This window comes from Amblyomma americanum, chromosome 1, assembly GCF_052857255.1.
Source record: "Amblyomma americanum isolate KBUSLIRL-KWMA chromosome 1, ASM5285725v1, whole genome shotgun sequence".
Classification (NCBI taxonomy): Eukaryota; Metazoa; Arthropoda; class Arachnida; order Ixodida; family Ixodidae; genus Amblyomma; species Amblyomma americanum.
The window spans coordinates 99,062,639-99,077,180 of record NC_135497.1 but is presented as its reverse complement, the minus strand read 5'-3'; the positions used below and the strand labels follow the sequence as shown (position 1 = coordinate 99,077,180).

The window sequence follows — 14,542 nt, the reverse complement described above, 5'->3', positions numbered from 1 at the left end:
TCGGAACTGGACTATGAACTCGCACCAGTTAATTAAAGTCTTGGAGCAGGAACAACACTCAGCTGGCAAAGAAATGGTCGTCCTCGGAGAGACATCAGCCAAAGTTCTTGGCATTGCTTGGCATTTCGAACAAGACAACTTCAGCTTTTCAATATCGAGTCTACTAGACTTCCTGAAAGCAAAGTCGGACACAAAGCGGTTCGTCCTACAAGCAGCGTCAAGAATTTTCGACTCCCTGGGTTTCCTTGGCCCTTTTACCATCTCCATACGAATCCCCTTCCAAAAACTCTGGTCACGTGGTGTTGCGTGGGATGAAGATCTCCTTGAAGATCTTCAGAATGAATACCATGAGTGGTTACGACAGCTGCCGAAAATAAAAGCACTTTCAATTCTGCGGTACATCAGTGGCGGACAAAAGCTACCTAGCATACTAGAAGTACACGTATTTTGTGATGCAAGCTCACTATACTCCATCTCACAAGATGTTTGCAGCACTACGGAAGGCAGAGTGCTCTCGTCCAATCAGGGCTGCATTAACACAAAAAGTAGTTCATTAAATATTAGAGCAGTGTAGGACTATTAACCAAACAATAAGCACAGCAATTCAAAATTCAAAACATAGTTTGGACTGGCAGAGTTAAATGGTACAGCGTGTTTGAATCACTGGTGAAATTAACAAAGCTCATACGGACACAGCTCTGCGCAGTCCTGCTGCGAGGTAGTGGTGCGTCACCATTTTTCAACATGGCGTCGGCCAAGTCAGTTGTGTCGCATGTGTGCCCTACACAGATAGTGCGCTGTTTTCCCAAGGAGGCAAAGCAGTTGGCTTCTTGACAAACTTCGCGTCCAGAGTGGGGGTAGTTCAAATACGAATGCGCTCATCAAGAGGGTGGCAAAACTCATCCGGGTGAGCGAGCGAATGCTTTACCAGTGGACAATGCAGATGTTGAAGGCGGGCTGAGTGTTGTCACCAAAGAAGCCAGTAGCGTTATAGTAATGGACAACGTGCCATATCATTCAGTGAACCAGGATCCAGTGCCACTGGTGAGTAGCCTCAAAAAGGACATATTGGCTTGGCTGTCTGGAAAATGTGGCGCATGGAGCGGCGCCATGGTGAAGGCCGAGCTCATGAAGCTTGTCAACGTGAACACAGGCGGGGAACGATATCATGCGAACTGCATCGCTAAAGCTGCTGGCCATCTTGTTGTGCGCCTGCTACCCTACCACTGCCAACTGAACCCAATAGAGCTTGTTTGGAGCGACGTCAAGGGTTTTGAGGCCACTCAAAACAAGACTTTAAAGCTCCAAGAAGTGGTACCTCTCGTGTCGCAAGGCATCATGCAAGTGACTGCAGAAAAATGGAAGGATTATGTGCAGCATGTTATCAATGAGGAAGATGTAATGGCAAAATGACAAAGCTGGACCACATCATCGACGGTGCTGGACCGGCAATTGTTGTCAAAGTGGAGGACGACACAACCAGCAGTGCTGACTGGAGTTGTGACGAGGACAATGAGATGAGCCCCTTTAACATGCTAACGTGATTCGTTAAATAAGCGTGCACAAGTCAGAACCATTCAGTGCTGTCACAGTGAGAGTAACGAAAATGAGAAGGATGTCGTCTCTGATGAGATACGGCAGACGCCGTAGTGGAGGGCTTCGGATTAATTTTGACCGCTTGTGCGTTGACTTTCGCACAGCACATGGGCATGTTTTTCATTTCACCAGCATCGACATTCGGCTGCCGCAAACTGTATTCGACCAAGCTTATTAAAGCAGTGACCACGCTGGAGTAAATAAATTTATATGCACATGACAGGAACATTGAAAATAACTGTAACATGCCAACAGAGGAACTGATATGAACAGGTACTGACAAAAAAAAGTGGGGCCTGCCCCTTTGGAACGGCGTCCATCTGTCCAAAAATAAACAAAAGAGAAAAATTACAGGATTCCACTTAGGTTGCTTGAGAGTGGAAATGCGAAAGCGTGTCCCTTCCCTCTTTTTCTCCCCCCATTTTTTATTTATTTCATTTTTATGTGTGATATTATTTTAAATATTTTTTACTTTATTAATTTTACTTTTGTATTTTATTTTTGTATTTTTGTTTAATTTTATTTATTTGCATCGTTTTTCATCAAATCAGTCACACAAAACATGCTTCACACAGAGCAATTAATTATACAAATCAATTTATCAACTAATAAAATTTTTCAACCAAATTTCTCCCATTTCAAAATGTACTCACACACCAGCTAACACAATTAAACTTTTTAACATCTATCTATACAGGACGACATGACCGTGCAGACAAAATTTGCAGACATGTTTTGCGGACATTTTTTGCTGATGCGACATAACCATATATGCAATACTTTCGCATTAATAAAAAGGCATCAAGCGCCACCTTTTAGAGATAGAAAGAAGCTAACTAGTAGTATGCCTTCTTTCAGATGGATGGAGCCACCCGTCAGTAATTGGTGTGGCGACATCCACGTAGGAACACAGTCATGTATGCGTGCCATCCTGATTGAATGAGAGAGCTCTACCTTTCGTAGTGCTGCGAACATCTTGTGAGACGGAGTATAGCATATGGTACAACGATCTACAGCATGACAACCACTCCCAGAGAAGCACGCTCGCTCCTCACGAAGTCCCTTGTGGCCCCATTTAAGAGAACAACATTGCCTTGCTTAAAGCTGCTGGAAGCACTGATGGGTTCCAGGTTGCTAAACCATGTATGCAGCAGCTATCTGAATTTCAAGGCCGACTACCACATGTGGACGGACTCTCTCTGACCTGAATCGCTCCGACCTGGATACGAGGTGACGCAGTAAAGTGGAAGCCATTTATCCGCAACGGGACAACAGAAATTAGAGAACAAACCAATCCATCACAATGGAAATATTGTCCCGGAGCAGACAATCCACAAGTTAGGAGGCCTACGGCAGGCCTCCTAACTCGTGGATTGTCCATTGAAAAGATCTTGTCCAGCCCCATATGGTGGCACGGACCTGAGTGGCTTCAAGGACCAGCAGACCAATGGCCGTTGCAACCGATGGTCTCTCTTGACAGCAAAGAATGAGTCAGCAGTGAGATGCTTGTTCATACTGCTGCTGTTGTGGACATTCTGAGTTCGGCGATTGAGTGCCAATGTTATAGTACAATACAGCGGCTCCTCAGGGTCACGACATGGATATTTCGATTTCTCAACCGATGTCGATGCAGAATTGCAGAAACTGGTTCATTGACAGCCGAAGAGCTCTTATACCGTATAAACGCGTGTAAGGGCCACACCGTTTCCCAGAAGGAAATAATAGAAAAAAATATCACCTGTGTAAGGGCCGCGCCCATACTTTCCACAAGACCCATGCGGGAATAGCCTTCGAAATGCACATGCCGTGGCTTCCGCGATCAGCTCCGGCTGTGAGCAATGGCGTGCTTCATCGCGGAGGTGACGCATGCACACAGGAGCTTCCAGGTGCCGCCCACAAATGGCACCCGAGGCCGTGGCTCATCATCATCATCGTCAGCTTCTTCCTCCGCTGCAAGCTCTCGCTATCCATATTGGCATCAGTATCACCAGCTCCAGCCTTTTGTGGTTGTCAAAGGCACGGGAGTTGTGGTTTTCGCGTGCTGCTACCAAGCGCTGCAGTTTTAGCATGGTGGGCAAGTACCTTAATAGCTACCCGGCTGGGTTTGCTGTCGAACATGGCAAGCGTGCGGCGGGCAGGAAATTTGACGTGGTTGAGAAGTGCGTTCGACGATGGTGCAACCAAAAGGATGCATTGAGGGACACAAGCTGTAAAAAGCGGGCTTATCGAGGCAAGCCGTGCAAGTTTCCCGAACTGGAAGAAGAGCTGCTCTGCTATGTGACGGAAGCGCGGAACAACGGCTACACGTTGACAGCGGACATGCTGCGCGACTTCTTGTGGGATGAGCGTGCACCAGAGCACAGCACCAGCTCAGAATGGGAATACACCGCGAGTGGCAATTGAACGTCGAATAAATGCCATTGATTTACCGACTAGTGTGTTCTTGCTTTCAACAATGTTTTTTTTTTTTTTCTTTCGTAAACTGAGTGTATGGAGCGCACCCCAAAAATTGGCCCTCAAATCTAGAAAAAGTGCGGCCCTTACACGCGTTTATGCGGTATGCCGAGCGATACTGGATCATATGCATTCAAAGGAAAGGAAGCCTTCCATGCAGAGATCAGCAGCTTGACCAAGGTAGCTCTGTTCAACAAGAAGTCCCGTATATGGGATCTCAACCCCTTCTTGGACAGTGTAGGTGCCCTTCAAGTTGGTGGACGTATGTCACGCCTAATCTCCGTAGAAAAGCGCAAGCACCCTGCCATCCTTCCGTCACCTCATCACTTTTCGGAGCTGCTCAAAATTAGAGCATACTGCCAGGTTTTGCAAGGTGGCATCCGCGATACTTTGACACAGCTACGAGAGCGCTACTGGGTTTTCTGAGCGAGAATGTTAGAGTGATGAATGACCCGGAGCTGCTTTTTATGCCGTTTCATGAATAGACCAGGCAGCACTCCTGCTGGGCCTATCCCGAGTCACCGTCTTGCTCAACGAACCCTTTCGAGGTCATTGGCATTGACTATGCAGGACCACTTTTTGTGTCCTCGCCAAGCAGAGAAACCAAGTGCTCACTGCACTGTTCACATGTGCCGCATCCCGGGCTGTTCATTTGGAAATAATATCTGACATGTCCACTGAGGCATTTCTGATGTGCTTTCGCTGTTCCATCTCCCGAAGGGGTCTACCTGATGTCATTTACTTGGACAATGCCAAGGCATTTAAGGCTTCTTGCGATCTCCTCGCCTTACATCAACTGCGGCCCAATGAGGATTTAGCTGGACACCTTAGTAACCCCGGTGTAATGTGGAGGTTCGTTGTGCCTAAGACCCCATGATGGGGTGACTGGTGGGAGTGCCTGGTGAGAACCATGAAGCTTCCACAAGGGAAGATTCTGGGAAAAGCAAGTCTTAACTTTGAGGCACTAACAACAGTGTTAACCGAGGTAGAAGCCTTGGTGAATTCCAAACCGATTACTTTCATAGATTCAGATGTCGACGTAACACCGACCACATCGAGAGTGGAAGCAGTACGAAGATACACATACAAACAATACCTCGTAACGATTTTTGGAGAAGATGGATGAAGGAGTATATCCTTCAGCTTCGTTCTGCGCACTATGTCAAGAACAAAATCTCCGCTGAGCTCAACACTGGTGACGTCGTCACGCAGAAAATATCCCATGGCAGCTGTGGGAGCGAACGCGAGTCTTAGAGACTTACAAGGGTTCTGATGAGTACATCCGCTCCTGCAAGATAAAGCTCGCCGATGGATTCGTCACGAGAAGAGCAATCCAGAAGCTTGTGTCCTTGGAGCTTAACCCTTGATATTTTGCGGCCGGGAGTGTTGAACCTTTATCACCGCCTTCACTAGCCAGCCAGCAAGGAAGAGGAAGACCACTGAGAGTGTGCAGGGGGCATGCGCTGGGATGTTCTGGACTCCATCTTGGTTTAGGGTGCACTCATTAAAGCCCCTTCTCACCGTCCAAGAGTTCAGTCCTAGGGTGCCTGCCCATGGCCCATCCTCAACAATTAGGAAACAAATTTGCAGCGCCTCTAAGTAAAGCCTCTTTAATGCAACCCATGTTAATCCGGAAATCCAAGCGATTTGATCTTCAGGCGTGGCCTGGGCTCATGCCCACGTAAGCCTAAGGCATAGAAAGCTCATTCATTCTGACAGGCTTCTGACCGTGGACAATATCAATAGTCTAGCTGCATGATAGTTTTGGTTTCACTTATCCGAGCTTTGCTCCAGCCTGCAGTGAGGGCAGCTATCACCTGCACCATGTCCACGCATCGGCCAGCCAGCCAATTACAGCTGTGTGCTGTTTTGGACGCTGATTGGCACACTGTTGGCCTTTTAGTCTTTTTAGCAGGAGTCTCGCTGTTCCGCTACCGACTAGCACTAACAGGTCCCCCACATTTCTTCCGTTCTTCCATTGCACTGAAACTGTGGCCTTGTCATGCGCTGTTCGCAGTTAGCGAGGTGGAGCCTCCAAACATGAGACACCGCTGCACGTGAGGAGGCTCTGCTGATAGCGCGTCACACCGTGAGAGTGGCTGCAGAGGTCTTCACAATTTTGAGGCAGTTCTGCCTCAACATTTCCAACAGTGTACAAACAGTAAAGCTTATGGCAGAACTGTGGAAAATTGTAGCCTCGTAGTTTTCATCTCAAAAGCAGTGAGCGTGGCCCAGTTGTCACCATACAACCATAATAAAATGATGCAAACGATTTTGGCAGATTTTTGGGGAACATTCGACAATTCAACCTTCAGATGACTTGGACGCTTTTCCCGGTCCTTTGAAGTCCGAGTTAGCGAGGCTTTACTGCAGTGGATTAAAAGGTGTCTGTAAGGCCACTATAGCGAGCGCAAGTCGGTGCCAGCATGCACGCCGAAAAAACAAAGTAAAAAGAAATCGTCTGGGCATTTCTGAACGCGCACGGCTGCAAGCACATCCCAGTGCAGGGGCCAGGACCTCCTCCCCTCGCGACCTTGGCAAGGCGGGGCGCGCGCAGACATATGTTCCCGAGAGTTCTAGTGCTCTCTAGAAGCCAGGGGGAGGAAGACGTAGTTTAACGTGTGCTGTGACGCCTTCTCTCTCTTCCAACACCCTCGCCCGTTTCTGGAAGTTTCGAACTGGGTTATTTAAGAGTGCGTTACATCATGTTATGCGGTTTTTGGTCAGGCTTCGCGCAGTGAAGTAGGCAGGCCCCGGCTTTCGGCAAGCCGTGAAGAGCGAGCTTGGAGCTTGAGCGTTAAATTTGAACCAGCTTTGGTAGCCGAGTGCGTAGCCCCTGTTTCTGCTGTGTATAGTTGTTTCTGTACTGTTTTTCAGGTGTTATAAAAGTCCAGTTTCTTTGTTCGTCCGTGTGTCATCGATCGTCCATCACCTGGCTGTCGGCTGCGAGTCTAACGCCAAATAAGCGGTCACCTCGAAGGAAGAATCATTTAAGATCTTTACAGTGTCTTCAGTGGAAACCTCCAGGGCTACAAACAAACTTGCAACAAGCTGTGCCTGCCACCATTGACAAAATGTTAGCATCACGTGAAAACTATACTGCTTACGTCAGTGGAACTCAAAAGTCCTTCAAGTAACAAAGCACAGAAAAAAAATGCAGGCAGTAGCATCGGCTCTCACCTGCGAATCAGAAGGGGAGTCAGAGTTGTTCTCCTGAGAGCCTTCAGTCAGCTCCTGAGGGATGTTGGCATAGCTGTTGGTGATCCCATCAGGTTCAGGAAGATACCAGCTTTGACCAATAGAATCGGCGAAAAGTGACTCTAGTGTTGCATCGTTTGACAATGCTGCCTCAGCAGTTGCTTGAGAAAAAAAAAAAAACAAGCACCACAATTACCACCGACAGCAAACCAGGAGCCCATAATAGCAAGCATTAAGGTCCTTACGTCACATGTTCTGAATGAAGTACCCTTGGGTTTTTTATTTTTAGACTGTCCTTCTAGGCTCAAGCACCAAGCCCAGCATATCCCTCACCCCCTACCTCCATTTTTTTTTTTTGATTCACCTTATTGTGGAAACTGACTGCAGTGTCTTCTGCACAAGTCTGAAGAGAGGACACTCTACCAAACTAAACCTTTCCAGTGTTCGGCCACGCATGTGGCGGCCTCTTAAATGGGGAGCCTGGTCTTGTAAACAAAATTTTATTGATGAAGTCACAATTGCGAAATCTTCAGGGAACGTGTATTTTTGTGTGCCGATTCTAAATATGTCATTTCATTTCATGTAAAACAATTCTTTGAGCACTTATGTAATTGTTATGCAAGTTTTCCGTGAAGAGCTTTCTTTCAAGGAAATTTTCTGCAGAAAACTTGCTCTCGGTTGCTTACCGGTTCTCTTGACATAATGGAATGCAATAAGGGTAAAATTATCATCCTGCCTTTCATAGAACTTCAGTTATAGTGTGTTGAATCTGCCACTTCAGAAACAGGAATACAAACTTTTCTTTGCATTTCTGAAGCGACAACTTCAAAACCCTATAACTCAAGTTCTATAATAGGCGGGAAGATAATTTTACCCTTACTGCATTCCTTTATGTCAAGAGAACCCATAACATACATTTCAGCATGCTTCCTGCAAAAAAATTTTTTGAAAGCTCTTCACGAGAAACTTGTATAACAATAACATAAGTGCTCAAGGAATTGTTTTATATGAAATGAAATGACATATTTAGAATCGGCACGCAAAAATGCAAGTTCCCTAAAGATTTCGCAATTGTGACTTCATTCATAAAATTTTGTTTTTAAGACCAGGCTCCCCCCTTAACTGGAACTACATGACACTGACCATGCTGCAGTAAAAGCTGCCCATCTCTCTACTCATTTATGCATGTGTTCCTGGCAGAAAGAGAAAAGAGAAAAAAATGCATGGGGTTACTTATCACTTGTTGAAAGACAGTGGTGTTCCCAAAAGCCACAAGATTTTAGAATCACTGCTTTGCACAACCATCATTCTACCTTTCAAGACATGAATACCATATAGATTTCTGGTGCCAACTGAAGCACGATGAAAGCCTTCAAATTTTTGCCTTCTACTGCACACACATAAGCTGAATAAAGAATATAAAATAATAAATGGTAAATACTAAAAACTTTTGCATACATCAATTCGCTAGTGCTCCTGATAAAATAGCTACAAATTTAAGCCCAAGAATTGAAATGTGGAAATCTATATTAAAAGGAGTACAGCCTTTGTCAAAAATATACAGCCCAAGGTGTTTGCTTCTAAGCCAAGCAGGGTGACTTGCTTTGTATCGCCAGTGTTCCAAATCTCTTGAAGGTAACAGTAACTGTATCGCTCTCTCTCTCATCTGAAGCTTAGGGATTCCACAGGTGCTGCATGAGAAATGACACAGAAGCAAATTCCTTGGGCTGTACATTTTTGACTAAGGCTGTACACTGCTTTTCTGAATTTGTACTTAGCTGTGGGAATGATTCCAAGGAAAAGAAAAAAAAAGCTATAATAATTCCCTGCTACGCTGACACCAAAGCAAGCAATATAAATCATGACACAAAGAATGACTGCACCAGTCACTTTGAAAGGGACGGCCCAAATTGCCAAAACCAATTCGGGTTATCCTCTGGCTATAGCTGCACCAGTTCAAGGACTGCAGCGTTTTCGCATTCATTTTGTCAGTGCACCACACACCCACTGCACTTCTGTATTCATTTTGTCAATGTACCCCTCTAGGTAGTTCAGCATGAGTACGTGGCTGGCTTGCACTCCAAGTTGAGGTGCAGCTGTAGTGCAGCAAGATGATGGCACCCAAGTGTAGATAGGAGAAGATATGACCGGTATGAATGAAACTGCGACAATTCTTTCTTGCAAGGAGAAGGTGGGTAGCTGTTCGTGGCCTCAGGATTGCAAACCTGAGTGGTCAAGTCAAGCCTCGCAGGCAGCATTTCAGCGTATGCAGTAAATGCTTGTTAATTCATCCCCCGTTAATTTGGAAATTTGGATAATAGACTAATTTCACCAGCAGTAGCACCACGCCACCACAGCCACAATGGATTCTGGGAGTTGTGGTACAATGGCTGGTGGCCGCGTCAGCTTGGTGCGTGAGGTACGCATGAGAAGCAGTCATGTTTGCATCACCACACAATGTTTACCTGCATGAATGGTGAATTTGTGGGACAAGAAGGCTCGCCTGAGGGGTGTCATGTGTTCAGACAGCTGCGCAAAGCAGAGGGCCCTGGATTTTTCGTATTTTGGGAAAGAAGAAAAGGTCCCCTAAATACAGCACAGAAGCTGGTCATGAGAGACAGCTGAAGAAGCCCTATTCGGCATATTTAGACATTGTGTTCCTGTTAATCAGTGTACATTGACAAATGGCGAATTGTCTGAAGCTTCGAAAAGCCTTTTACGCACCTTTGAGCTTTGAGGGAGGCCCTTAAACTGCCAACAAAAGGAAGCAGTCGAATTCACCTTTGTGCTGCTTAAGCCGACTTTAAAGCGATTACTGCCCGATGTAAGGTTGTGGGTGAAGAACTGTGCCAAGTTTTATTGTAACATTCAGGAGGCCACAATGCATGTGCACTTGATGAGCGTACTAATCCCTCAAGCTGCCATAGAAGTGATAGTGCTTTCTCTGTTTCGTGGAATGAGAAAGTGCGACTATAAAACTGTGGAATAATTTTTTATTTTTGTTGTATATCGGTCTTTGACCATTCCATTTTAACAACATGTCATTTATGCCGGAGCATCACCCCTGGCTTAATCAGTATTTTCAGAAATTAAAGAAAAAATACGGGCACCTAGTGTTTACCCATCAGTTAGCGTGTTCAGACCCGTACTGAGAAAATAGAGAGTTAGTCGCATGAGAGGCGCCCTGGCAGCAAAGATTATATTGTCCTAAATAAAAATAAATTGGTGTAACAACAATCTGCTCAAAAATCCAACTTATTGGTCACAAGTATGAAAACCAGTCTACCCTAATCTGGTATGCTGAAAGCCTCCCCGATTTGCTTTTCGTTTTCTCACTTCACATTGAACACACGTATTTGTGACAATTCTATTATGCAAAATGGCATAGACTGTACTGCTCGCCTTTCTTGTTGGTAAGCCAAAGCACTTCGTTAATACAGTTACATGTTTATTAACATCAGTAAAATCGCAAAGTACCTTGGCTCTACTGTCGCATCAAACCTGACTTAGAATGAACACATTATTTCCATTATCGCAAATGCTAACCGCATGCTAGGTTATATTAAACGTAATTTTTCTATGGCATCGTCACCTGTGAAACTACTACTTTATAAATCACTTGTTCGTTCTAAACTGGAATATGCTGCGTCAGTATGGGATCCTCATACAGATTTATTAACCAATGCTTTAGAATCAGCTCAAAATCGCACGTTTCATTCTCAGTGACTATGGTTGTTATTATCACGCATTATCACTAAAACCTTTGTCGCTATGCAGAAAAATCTCCCGCTTATGTCTTTTTTTTAATTTATCACACCAATCCAACCCTGAAAAATGCACTTATCACGCCACTGGCACATGTCTCATCGCACGTCGATAACCCCTGTAAAGTAGGAATACCTCGTTTTCGAACTGAATCTTATCAATATTCCTTTGTACCTAAAACTGCATCGGAGTTGAAATGCCTGCCTGGAACACTGGTGCTTGCCGAGGTGTTGAGGAATTCAAAAGAAACCTATCTGTACATTGCAATGCCGCTTGATTAAAAAAAAAAAATCTTTCAGCCAAATGTTCTTGCAGGTCAAGTTATGTACTTTTGCCTACCAGCGATCATGTTCTGCATTGTATGCGACTTCATATCTGCTTCATTTCTTGTTTTATCGAGTGCTACTGTCTGTACATATACCTTGAGCGTCATTGCTTTTTATGTTGCTGATTCCGCCGTGGCCAGTGTTTCTGGCATCAAATAATCTGCTTCTTAAACATGTATTTTTTGTTCTCCTTGCTATTGTTAAAATTTCATTGTGTAATCTCTGTATTGTCAGACCTCATAAGGTTCATAAATGTCATTATCCCCCTGTTTCCTCTCCCCACCCCTTAATTTTTGTTCGTCAAACCCCACTCCCCTCTATAATGCCCATGGGGCCAAGAAGGTAGCTGAAATAAATAAATAAATAAATAAATAAATAAATAAATAAATAAATAAATAAATAAATAAATGAATGAAACAACTGCATGGTCACATTTAGGCACAAAGGATGATGAAGAAATAAAAAAAGACAACAAACATTCTGTGACATAGCTAATGGATGCCTAAATGGATACTGTGAAAATTAACAGAAAAACGAGATGGCAAGAAATATAAGCATTGCAAGCGCTCAAACATGTGCAACGCTATGCATAGAAATGATCTGCTGGCAAAATGAACAAAAGTGACGGTCAAGCATGTTTTCATCGTCAACTGCAACTTTTAAACACAACAGTACGAGTAACAAGTGCAGCGTCGCCGCCGCTGTCATCCCATTCCATGCCGCAACTACACACCCTCTCAGCGTTGCACCAGCTGCGATTAGCACTGCACCCCTGGAAACTCTGTAGTGGCACCTCTGTTTCCTTTAGCTGACCATAATAAATGACATGAAGGAAAGCTTCTGCGACCGGGTCTAATGCCAGTCATGCAGATGCCACCACAAAAAACTAAAACCAAGACGATGCTTGACTACTTAGGGTAAACATGCGCATGCGAAGTGGGCTTTGTGAAATCGGTCTATGCTTCGATGCCATTTCCTTCGCTTCCACCCGCATGGTTCCGCTCTTCCAGTGCACCGAAACTGCTTGCTCATCACGTGCCGTTCACCGTTTGCGCAATGAAGCTTCCACACACGCGACGATCCTGCTTATGATGGGTGTGACGCGGTAGTGGTGGAGCTCTACAGAGTCGCACCGTGAAGGATGCAGAAGGCCCTTGCGATTTTGAGGTTACAATACTAGTTGGATTACTAGTTACTTTGCTCTAATTGTGACCCACTCCGCCCCTTTTTTTAGAAAAAAAAAGCACAGAGCACCTAAAGTGATGTTGTAAATAACCAAATGTACAGGTGCTCTCGACGACCCTTGCTGCGGCTCGCATGCATGCCAGAAAACACCTGCCCTTGACAATGCACCTAACAAAAAAAAAAAGACAGAATAGCCATAAAGCACGAAACACGTGCATGAACACACATTCACACATTTGCCTTCACCTACCTCCGCTTCCCAAACCACTCAAAAACACAACTCTCTAAAGAGTGGAAGCATGCGGAGCATTTTGGAACATCACATTTTTCAGAATTGCCTTAAATTTGTTGAGAGTTCAGCTAGGTTTTCATAGAATTGATGATGAGATGTCATTTTGTGTTTAATGTCACATTCAGAAAATGGTTTCACCATGTGCCACAGAGTTAGAAGCCATCACATGTAACTCAACGGGCAGCTTCAGGCCACAATAACATTGCTATGCTCCTGCCCATTTGTGCAAAGTAATCCCGTTAAATCAGGATTTCGCGTAAAATTTTGTTTGGGCTAAAAGTTTTATCTGAAATGTGAGCTTTATAAAATTGTTATCATAAGTTCTTAAGACGAAAAACTAATTAAAATTAACGGTCATGAAGTAACAGCAAAGTAACGTGCAGTATTTTTTTTTCGGTAACGGTAACATAACGCGTTACCTTTATTTGTAGGTAACGTAGGGCAGTAACGCGTTTCCTTTTTTTAGCATATCAAGTAACGTAATTAGTTACTTATTTTGGTAACGCCTACAACACTGCCAAAGCGTATGCACGATTATGTATGCTAAACGCAAGCATTTTGTGGGGCGTTGCACCGTTTGTCACATTCGCACATTTCGATAAGCGTATGCAAACCGAGACGAAACTACAAGTTCGGTCTAGTGGCGCCACCTGGTTGTTAGAATGGGAAGCATTTTTGTCAACAAACCGACACTTCTCTTCAGGACTAGAAGTGGCAGAATCATAACTCTAAACAAAAAAAAAACGTTTTGTTATAGGTGAGATGAGATGAAGCGAAAGCCTAGTGCCCCATTTATAACCAGTGAACGCACAGAAATCTGTACTAACGACGACGAATTCAGTCCAAGGCGAGGGGTCCTGCTTCAAAGGGCGCCACCATCTTGGAAAAGATGTTTTAGAGCACGCAAGAGTCGTGCAGGATTAACGCGGGAAATAGCATACGTACCGGAGGCGTACGTTAAGGTTCAATATGAAATAGCATTTGGTGCATGCACATTTTAAAGCATGCTGTCCCGTATGCCCGTATGCCTATTTAATACTGGCACTACAATCCGCAGTGTCAGATTGGTGCCTGTGCACTCATTGCAGCTTTGGTAGAGCTGCGAGCAACTACTGGCAACTACTGGGATGGAGTATAGTCGCGCAATGAGGCACACATCACTAGCACAAAACAGGAAGTGACTGCAGGAAAACGAAATGTGCAGCTAGTATTTTCTCTTTCCAAGTTGCAAAAAATTTTACTCTGGGCATGGTTTTCATACAGGCTTGTTAAAATTACATATGAAGCAATACCTTCACTTTCTGTAGCAATCTCAGACAGAACAGTGGTCTGAGTCGGCTCTGAGGAGTCGCTCTGCTCAGAGGTTGTTTGTAGCCCCTCAGACACTGTTTCCTCAGCTGTAGAAACCGTACCATTCTCAGCCACAAAGCATTCCATGCTTGACTCAGACTTCAGTTCCCCTTCATTTTCTGCAGCTTGCTTCTCTAGATGTTCTTTCTAAGGAAAGTGAAGATGAGGAGAGGTACAACCAACCCATGACACCACAATGAGACAGTGAAAATTCCACCTCCATCTTAACTTTGCTCATTTGTAGAAATTTAGGCATCAAAAACCATGTTCCATGTTCATGCTACTTCAAAACCATGGTCGTACTTCAGCCACCGTTCAATAAAATCACAAATCCCATACACACAAAAGTCTAATATTGGCAATAGCAAACTCTATA

At 44.6% G+C, this 14,542-nt stretch overlaps 1 protein-coding gene across 10 annotated transcripts in view; it reads right to left on the bottom strand.

Annotated features, from left to right (window-relative positions):
• The window catches only part of LOC144113334 (uncharacterized), an 87,196-nt gene that overhangs the window by 39,748 nt on the left and 32,906 nt on the right, over window positions 1-14,542 (bottom strand). For all 10 annotated transcript variants that reach the window (XM_077646343.1, XM_077646353.1, XM_077646347.1 and 7 more), the window contains exons 12-13: window positions 14,109-14,313; window positions 7,231-7,409 (exon numbers count right to left, since the gene is read on the bottom strand). In XM_077646343.1, coding sequence (XP_077502469.1) covers window positions 7,231-7,409; window positions 14,109-14,313 — 384 coding nt within the window. The remainder of the gene's footprint in view (window positions 1-7,230; window positions 7,410-14,108; window positions 14,314-14,542) is intronic.